General features: G+C 45.3%; 1 protein-coding gene across 1 annotated transcript; it reads right to left on the bottom strand.

The window, feature by feature from the left end:
- Positions 1 to 275: 275 nt before the first annotated feature.
- On the bottom strand, positions 276 to 6217 carry KIAA1147 (KIAA1147 ortholog). The gene is made up of 8 exons (XM_019515428.1): positions 6099 to 6217; positions 5380 to 5538; positions 4463 to 4616; positions 3990 to 4128; positions 3322 to 3453; positions 2911 to 3061; positions 2347 to 2415; positions 276 to 1114 (listed from the first exon to the last, which is right to left on the bottom strand). The coding sequence occupies exons 1-8, from the start codon at positions 6191 to 6193 to the stop codon at positions 919 to 921; spliced, it is 1095 nt and encodes a 364-aa protein (XP_019370973.1). The 5' UTR covers positions 6194 to 6217; the 3' UTR covers positions 276 to 918.
- Between the last annotated feature and the right edge of the window lie 3591 nt (positions 6218 to 9808).

Genomic DNA, 9808 nt, shown 5'->3' on the forward strand with positions numbered 1-9808 from the left:
CTGTTAGAGGGTGAAGGACTGACTACCCTAGTCAGAGGCAAGCTTCCCTCAAACAAGCCAGCCCTGCCCTGCAGAGTGTAAGTGCCAGGTGCCTTTGGGATATTGGTCACTATTCGGGGCTGGCAGGAGACTGTCCAGTTTGAAACTTTTAACCAAAACAGGATCCATGCAACTAACACAAAGGAGTTAAAGTAAATCTTTAGGCAAAGACACTGTCCCTTCCCTGCAGCCATATGGGAAGGGTCAGCTCCAGATTACTCCACCTCTTTATGTCCAGCACTTGAATCCCTGCCCCCTTTTGCCAGCCCAGATTCTGAGATGATCACTTGATCCTGTAGCATAGCTATACTCTTAACCACTGACATTTGCCACAGCTGGCGAGACTCATTTTAGCCTAACTCAGCTGCTGAAACAGCCAGGTGATAGGGGGTAAGAAGTGTAATTCTGCATGATTAACTGACCCATCCCCAATAAGAAGCACAGTGGGACAGAAGACTGAAGACACTGGGGCACCAGATCCTGTGCTATGACTGTGGGATACTCCCCTGGAGGAGGTATGCTCCAAAGACAAATCCTGAAGGCTCAAATATGCATCATTTCACATTGGTCCCCACAAAAAAGTGCTTTCCTGAAATTTCCAGCCCTCAGATGTCCACACTGGCAACTGTGAGGGTTGGTGAAGAGGCCACTGGTCCTATAGATACCAGGAAAAACAAAACAAAACCTTGAGCAGTCACTTCTGGCAAAAGGAAAATAAAATCACATTTTGTTTAAAATTATAAATACTTCCTTGTATAAAGTTATTAAATAAAAGGAGATCCTTCCAGTGGCTCTGTGGTGAGTTCCAGTGATGCTCTTACACAATGTCCTGTAGTCTTTAAAAAGCCATCTCTGCTCCCTGTCTCTGCCACCCTCAGTCTAAGTACAGCAGGGGTTATCGATGACTAGCATCACATCAATGCCATACACTTCTAGCAGGTCCATTAGGAAGCTCCGGTCCCCCTGGGGGTCCAGACCCATGCCCCGGGCATGGTCAGCGGTCAAGGTCTTGTCCTGGCTGGCTGACACCTCCATCAGCGTCTGAAATATCCGATTGTTCTGCTCCATGAAAAATCTGCAGGATACAGTCAACAGAGAAAACAGCACAGGATTGAAGAAATCACAAGAGTGAGGCTTTCTGCAGCCCCCAGAGCTTGGAGAACTGTATTTAACTCACAAAACATAATCCCCAACTCACAAAACATAATCCCCAGCTTCCTGTGTGACACCAAAACATTGCAGGGCTGGAGATGTACCTACCACAATGGGAAACAGCACTGAACTTTTTACTCAAGAGCATTGCTTCAGGCCAGTTGACTTATTCTAGGCATTTCCTCCCTGAATAAAAGCAGCAGTATCTGTTAACACCCCCTTAGGGTGACCCAGAGGGAACAGCAAGGGAAACTGGGTGAAGCCACTACACTGACCCCAGTGAGTTCTCCATTTTCTGTTCCTAAGCCTCCAGTTTCTAGCTATTACTTATCTTCCATACCAACCACTGAACAGAGCAGGAGATGAATGACCTGGCAAGCACCTCCATGCAGAGACAGTGCATCTGCCATATCCCTGCCATGTATCCTCTTCATGCCTTGGTCTAATTTTCAGAGATTCCAGTGGTAAGGTTCCCACTATTCTGTGTGGGGCTGCTTGCAGGGCAATGCAGCTCGCTCAGGAAACCACAGTCTTCCCTTACACAATTGATCTTTTCATATCACAGAGTGGAAGCAAGAACATCATATGGTAAAGGACTCCAGGAGCCAGGGTCTTGCCTCAATAGTTCTGCAGTTTTCTCACACACTTCCACCCAGATACAGTTCCTCCATCTCCTAGACCACATAAGCATCACTTAATTTGCTTCAGCCTCACTGAATCACAAACAATATTATGCCCCAACCAGGGATCAGAGTGCTACTCCCTGCAGACAGCATGCTGTCATCCTGACCAAGCCACCTCTGCATGGCCAGGTAGTCTAGGCTGAAAAGAACCCAAGAAATTTTAAGAAAAGGTATAATTTTCCATTTCCAGCCTGTGTTTTAAGAACTTCATCCCCTCCAAGCACCTACAGAAGCTTAAGCCAAACTAAGGGTGTTGCACTCAGAAATAGAAGTGATGAGAAGGAGAGTGGCCAATTTGGTTTTCAGGTCCAAGGAGGGGTATACAGGGCAGTTGTAGTGAAATGCCCAGGCACTTCTTACTAGCCAGGGCAATAATTAAACTGTTTGACATCTACTTTTACCTCACTACTATTTCTGCATGGTCAGTGTGAAACCATACTTTAAAAGAATCCACAAAGTCACAGCAACTCACAAGATGAAGAGGTCCTCTTCACAGGAGCTGCAGTCCTCATCCACCTCCTGAGAATATAGCAACATCTGCCTGGGAGAAGGGAAGGTTACACATACATCAACAGCAGGAGTGATCATGATAGAAAATCCCTTGTCCACTTACTAGAGATAACAGTGCCAAACCCAGTGCCTTTGTCCCCAGTAGTGAGAAGGCAGCGTTGTCTACTGCTGACAGCACTGGACTGGGAGCGAGGACTTGCAAGTTCTGTTCCCAATTCTGCCACTACTATGTTGCACAGCTCTGGGCAAGTCACTTCCCCTTCTTGGTGCCTGTGCAGACTGACAGGGAGCAACTCTTACTGCTTACTTATACAGTGCCCAATTCAATGGGTTGGAGGCCCTACGCCCAGTGTTGCACAATCAACAACCCTCACCATGTTGGTGACAGGGGGACTTAGAGGTGAACCAAAATAAGAAAGCAAGAAGTTTGGCAAATGAACAAGGCAACACAAAGAGTACTGTGTTGATCCCCTCCCCACAGCACACTGCTCCTCCCTCACAACCTGTGAGCAGGTCCTCCCATTACCTCTGGTCATTAAGCCGTCGGTATTTCTCCTTATCAGCACTGTTAATCTTCAGCAGTGGTTGCAGGTGCTCACGGTGCGTCTTCACATTTTGGTTATCCACATAGACATCATAGAGATCACGCTTCTCTTCAAAGATCTTTTCTGTTGTACCTGCCAAGACCGAAGGAAGAGAAGATTCTTGTGCCAGTGTATCATTTTCCCTGCAGGAGGGTGTCCTTGTTTAATTGTCTGATGAGACCAGAACACAAGATGACTACTTCCTTGAACATTAAGAACCCTTCCCTTTGTATTGCACACAGTTTCACTTCACTATGTGCAAGTTCCTTCAAGTTAAAAATTTAAGAAAGTCCTCTCTTGATGTGCCAGAAATTGCCGCTTGTCATGGGGAATGAAAGATTCCATATACTTACAGGCCACATATGACATTTCTGTCTCCAACATTTCTATGTCCGCCACATTCACGTAGAAGAAAGGTTTGGACTCTGGAACAGTTCCCCCAATACCAGGCAGGGAGACATTGGCAAGACAACAACAGCAATACACTGCAGGCAAGAAAAAGGGATAATGAGATGTCAGTGTTCCCTCTTGCTATGGTTCACCATGCCCATTTTTCTCACTGATCCCTAAAGATTTCTCTTTTGGCAAGAATTATTACCCTAACGGTATCTGATGGACACTGAAGTAGCTCCAGAGTCATGGAACTCTCCCATCCAGGCAGAACCAAATGTAACATCCTCCTCCAGGGTGGATGGTCACTGATGCTCCCACTGAATAACAGGTTCTCATGCTCAAACCCACTCTGACAAAGTCCTACAGGACTGTTTAGGCCTCACCTCTCCGTAACTGACTTTGATAATGAAATGAAGGTCAAGTTTAGCGCTGCCACCTGGAAACAGGATTTGGGTTCACAACTTTGGGCTATAAAGGTTGGAAAAAAGCATCCTCAGCTACCCCAGAAATCAAGAAGATTCAGCTGGTGCTGGTCTATGAGTAGCTTTGATGGTTTGGGGGAACTGCATAGTATCAGTCACCCGCCCATGAGGGCAGAGGCAGGGGATTTCTGGCCACAGAACTATACCTCTATAGCAGACAACTCCCACTGGTGGTGGTGAGAATATCAAAATGCGCTTGCGAAGCAGGGCAAACTTCCAGAGGATGAGGATCTGCTCGCCAAAGAACTTAATGAACTGAGACATACAGCCAGCCGGGTGTGTGATCTGAGAGTAGGGAGAGAGAACAGCTCAGAGACAACAAGAGCGGTCAGCAAGATGCTAAACACTGACAGAAAACATGGTGGCTACACGCAGATACATGTAGCCTGTCACCACCCACCACACCAGATGCACAAAACTCCTGGGAGAAAATCAGCACATCACAAACAGCGCAGAGCTGCTGTCTGTTATATCCGGCCTGATGCAACTCAGGGCTCAGCCCATGGTGGGAGGCAGACCTCCATTAGGCTGCCCAGGAGAGAGCGCTGTTAACCTCCAATTAGCCACATGCACACCAGTCAGGAGCATGTTTGTGCAAGACAGTTGGCACTCTCCTCACCTTCATCTCTGGGTACATGTATCTGTGGATGGATGGCAGCCAGTGGACAGGTTGCTGAGAAGTGAGGTTGCCCTTGCCAGCAGAGAGAACCCCCTTCTTGTCATCATAAAACGCTTCTAGGTGGGAGTAATGTCCTGGCATCTCTAACTGGTGTCTGGAAACAGAGTGAAAGAGGTTTATGATATCCATAGATTCCACATCCAGCACCCCTGTTCCCAGCTTTGTCTTCTAGGCAATGAATCATCCCCAAGTGCCATTGCTGCACAAGCTTGAGTGTCACAGATCTTGGCACTAGTATCCCTCAGCAACTCTGCCTGTCAGTGCAGCCAAAGACTGGGGACAGGGTGAAGTAAATTACTCACTGAATCTAGATATTAGATATGGTAGGAATGATCCTGGTTTAAAACCAGTTCAAAGGAGGCAGTGTTTTCCTACAGGTCCTCCTTGATTAGATCCACCACATAGTACTGCAGTGTAGAAACAGCAGAGTCAGTTGTCAAGGGCGAGATCAAAATCCTACTCTTGGCTGTAAGCATCTTTCAAGAACATTTAGTAGTGTTGTTTTAAAGGTGGTAGTGTGTGTGTTGGGAGGGGAGGGGAATCAATTATTTTGTTCCCATAGTTGTTCAAGGCTAACAATGCTGTAGCAAACAGGAAAAATATAAAGTGTTAAACCATGAATCATTCTGTATTACCAGCTCAGTTTCCTTCCTCCATCACTATCCCATACTGCAACACCCAATCTCTATCTTTCCCATGAAGAGATAATAATCTGGCAATATAGCAAATATCAATATCCTTATTACACATTAAGAGGCAATTACCTTCTGAATGACACCCGGCAGCATCCATCCATGCAGGTGCCAAGACAGCCAACCCCACGTGCCAATCCCAAATCCCACACAGTACTTACTTACCGGACCTGATTCTCCAAAAAGTGCATGTATCTATAAAGCAGGGTGTATGACGGGGAAAGAATCCCCACAGACTTCATGCGGGCACCACGCTCTAGCTCGCTCTCCACAGGCATGTTTGCAAAGCAGGCCAGGCCAAAGCAAAGCCCCTTCCGGAAATAACTGGGGACAAACATTTAACAAAAAAATCAATGGAAATGGAGTGGAAGAGAAGAGAAGCACAGATATGGCAAGGGATACACAAGCAGATACTCAGAAGGGCCAAAGAAACTTTAAAATGGGGAGGGGGGCATAGAAGATGCTGTTCTCCACCCCCTCAGCCTCATCAGATGCTCCAGGTAATAGCAGAAGTGGAAGGTACTGATGTACACAGGCATTTGGCATTTTAATTATGGCCTCAAAATGGACTGGGAGCAAGGTCTCCATGATGTGCTGGCAGCCCCAGCAACCTTTGCTCTCACTGAGCACGATGGACAGCCAACTCAGCGATTGTAACATTTCAGAATTTTTCAGAAGAGAGATTAGCATGCACAGGAGAACAGATGCAGGCTTCTGATGTTATGGATACAAACTGCTTCAGCTCCAAGAACCTTAATTTGATAACAAGGTAATTTGGAGTCTATGTTTATGGGCACCATTCATTTTTAATGCTTTGGACTAAGGAAGGAGAGTGTGAGTACTAAAGGGGATGGGAGGGAGTAGTGTAACCCACATATACTCACATAAAATCTGACTGGATTCTGTGGGACCCACTTGCCATGGATTTGAACTCTACACCTTCCAGGTCAACATCCTGGGGCAAACACCATTCTACCATGTTACCTGTGGAGCAAGAAGGGCGAAAACCTTAGTCTCAGTGGGAATGGAGCCCCACACCTTACTGCAGATGAAGCAGCAGCTTTTAAACTGCAGTCAGTTTTTACCACTTGGGTGCGAATCACTGGTGCACAGGAAACAGTATATTCTGAAAGGCAAGTTTTTGGCACAGCAAGATGGTTCTCTCCAAATCCTTAAACAGACCTAAACACAATGATACTCCATGTAACACCTACACAAGACATCTACTATGCTGCAACATCCAGATCTTGTGTGGGCTTCAGAGTCATTTCAGAACCTATACAACACCTTGGGTAACATTGCCACTTCACATATTGTCAAGAGACATTCCCTGCAGGTAGTTAGGTAACGCCATGCTCATGTCTATGCTTTCCCAGCAATACCGAAGGGGAAAAAAAGGTTACATCTCTCTTCAGCACCAAAACATTCTGCTCAAATCTGATCTGCAATTCAATACACTGTCCCTTTTAAAAGAAATGTGCTTCTTCCCCAGCCCTGGTAGCGCGAGTACAAAAGATGGAAAAACAAAACAGCCAGTATCTGATAATAAGTCCAACTTGCCACCGTGAGTAAGCCTCAGTTTTCAGAAGGACCAGAATCCTACAAGAAGGCAAATTTCCAAGGAGAGTAAGAAGATCCTCCCTCCTTTTACCAGCCCACAAAGATTTGAAAGGGGGCAAACCAGAACTCGATATGCATATTTACAGCAGAAATGAAAGTATTATAACTAATATGGAGCCTACATGCACATTTCAAAGGATGAACTAAAACTCCAGTCATCCTTACTGGGGAAGAGCACAACTGGTTACCAAAAAAACCCAAACCCCATATGTACAATACATGCACATTACACACACAGCAATCCTGCAGGACAATGGCTAGCAACCTTCATCCCCTTTGAGTGTTTCACCTGTGCTTAAATCCATTAATTCCTCTTTGGCAAAGCCTCTGAACAAACTGACTGGTGGTATTTTATATATTTATTTTAACTACAGCTTTCCATCTTTTTCCCTTATCCAAGGCCTAGAACATGTAGTCTTCAGTCTCCCAACCATTAGGCTGGAAATATTTGCCACCCCTCACAAGAACGCTAAGTTTCCCACTCACATACAAGGTATGGGTGTGGAGACTCTGTTATACTCCTAAGTTTTTGGAAGCCCATCATCTTCCTCAAGTTACATGTGGAAGGACTCATCAGACAGAAGTCTTTAAGCCAACATCCAAATCAACAACTTCCACAGAATACCACAGTGGAATAGAGCCTGGATTATAGCAACAGTGCCATAATCACTTCAACAAGTACAAGACGGGTACATTTATTGAAAGATTAAATAAATGACTGGCTGCCTGTAACCTATCCAACCCCAGCCAAAAGGAGGTTAACTACTGCTCAAGGAAAAGATGCCTGGGAAGCCTGATTCTGGAACACACAAGACTAAGGAATCATCATTTCATGGTAAATTATGATCTATGCATACAGAACAAATTACAACCAGGCAAATCTATCCTAAACTCTTTCAAAGGGGAGCAGATCAATCATATATTGTTTTAGGCCTCACCTATACACTATAACTGTGTTGGTTAGGGAAGCAATTCATTACTGAAATAATGACACAGCTTATTCACCTTCCCATTCAGGAGTAAAGTATTCAGGCATAACAGTGTCCACACAACGGGAGCAGTCTAGTTCCAGCAGCAGGATTTGTACACTGAGCCGAGGCCAACTTGGCCACAGTTTGGTTTTTCAGTTGTTTGTTTTTAGAAATCGGTACTTTAATGTAGGCCCCTACATTAAGTGGGCCAATTCTCAAAACCTGCTGAGAGCCCAGCAGCTGGCATGAAGGTCAGGAGAAGCAGAGACCACTCTGCACTCCCCCCCAAACGCTTATTTCCGTACCCAACTTCCGTTTCTTAAAAATCTTGGCTCTTGTTTGTATTTTACACAGTTGTTAGGGAAGCCCATGAATGTGGGTCTATATAATCATTATATTTAGGTACCCACCTCAGTAGCCTAGTCTTCTCCTTGAGTTATATATATTCATCAGGTTTGTGTGTTTGGTAAGAGAAGCACATACAGCAAACTGATTTCACAATGGAGTACTAGACCTAGCCAATCTTGTCAACAATGTTGTTGCACAAGTAGTCCAGTGTCACTGCAAGTCTAAACAAGGAAGAGAAAGAGCTAACTCACTAAAAAGGACCTTCCTGCAGACTTTGGTGAACTTGAATACATAGGAGTAGTGCCTAGAAACAGACATGCACATGAAACCACAGGGCCTTCCTCTGAAGCGTCTCTGCCCGTAAGTGACAAGCCTGGTGAAGCCTGTGACATCCTGCTAGTCTATGTTTTTTTTCTGTGGGCTGTGTTTACAGTTAGTCGCATACAGCTATTCATGATTTTTTTTAAAGTAAGGCACAAGATCTTTCCTTGAGAGAGTATGAGAAAGGAGACTAAAGCTTCCTCCCTCAACCACAAGTTCCACTTTTAAATTTGTACTGTGATGAATCTGCTATTAATCACCAGCTAGAATTAATAGAAATATGCTGCCATTCCATGCATCCACTCAGCAGAAGCATCAATTAGTTAAGCTTAAAAGCTACAGCAGGGTATAGAAGTAGTCTTGTATTTCAGATGTGTATTACAAAGCCATGCCTGGGATGATCTAGTTGGGAATGGTCCTGCTTTGAGCAGGGGGCTGGAATGGATGACCTCCTGAGGTCCCTTCCACCCTTAATTTTCTATGAGTCTATGTGGGAATAAGCACAGGCTAAATGATATGCCCAGGTCCATACCACCTGTTGGTGGCAGAGCAACTAGAAACAAAAACCTTTTCTGTTCTTTCACCACAGCCAGCTACCATGCATGCACATGATTATACAAAGTCCTTACCTCATCTTGTGGGATGTTGCATTAAAAGCCAATTGTAACAATTCAGACAGCCAAAGAGTGCAAGTCCGTCACACCACTTTTACCCTGCAAGCATCCTGGCAACGTGGCAGTTATGGAGCAAGCATGGAGATAAAAATCAGTAAGAGGAGATGCTAGAGCAAACAAAGGAGTGACTTCACACAGGCCCAAGTGCAGCTGCTGGCCTACTGGGAGAAAGGGGAAGGGAAAAACTTCTAAGGAGAGGGGCATGAAGCAGCCCTCACACAAGGGGGGATACCCCAAGAGGCACCCAGCCATCTTTAAAGCACAAGAGAGGCTATGAGATGGGCAAGTTTGCTGGGGCCTCAGAGAGCTCCTGTAAGTCATTCCCCAGCATCAGCAACTTCTGAGTAGATAGCAGTCAAGAATATTTCTCCCCCTTTATATGTTACTGTGGGGCCATCATCTAGTAACTGAATCAAAGTGGTCATGGGGTCGACGTCACACTGACATCTGAATATTCAGACAATACAACTTCGAGCTTTGTGTCCTCCCACAGCATTGACAGCACAAGAGTGTGATGCTGTGCTACGGTGCAAGGCGGCAAAACTGAGCAAAGTTTCACTGGGATGGGAAAATTCAAAGTCACACAGAACAGAAAAACTGCTTCATCTCCATCAGCATAATGCATGCTGCATCCTAATGGTTAAAGAGAGTTTGATTTTG

Source organism: Gavialis gangeticus, unplaced genomic scaffold, assembly GCF_001723915.1.
Source record: "Gavialis gangeticus isolate Ggan-Ray unplaced genomic scaffold, GavGan_comp1, whole genome shotgun sequence".
Taxonomy (NCBI): Eukaryota; Metazoa; Chordata; order Crocodylia; family Gavialidae; genus Gavialis; species Gavialis gangeticus.

What these genes read in the sequence shown, in the direction of transcription:
- KIAA1147 (XM_019515428.1), bottom strand. Translation starts at nt 6,193, where the DNA reads ATGGTAGAATGGTGTTTGCCCCAGGATGTTGACCTGGAAGGTGTAGAG. An exon ending in AGAATCCAGTCAGATTTTAT is followed by an intron (nt 5,539 to 6,098) that starts GTGAGTATATGT and finishes GTTTGTCCCCAG; the next exon opens with TTATTTCCGGAAGGGGCTTT. An exon ending in ACATGTACCCAGAGATGAAG is followed by an intron (nt 4,129 to 4,462) that starts GTGAGGAGAGTG and finishes CCCTACTCTCAG; the next exon opens with ATCACACACCCGGCTGGCTG.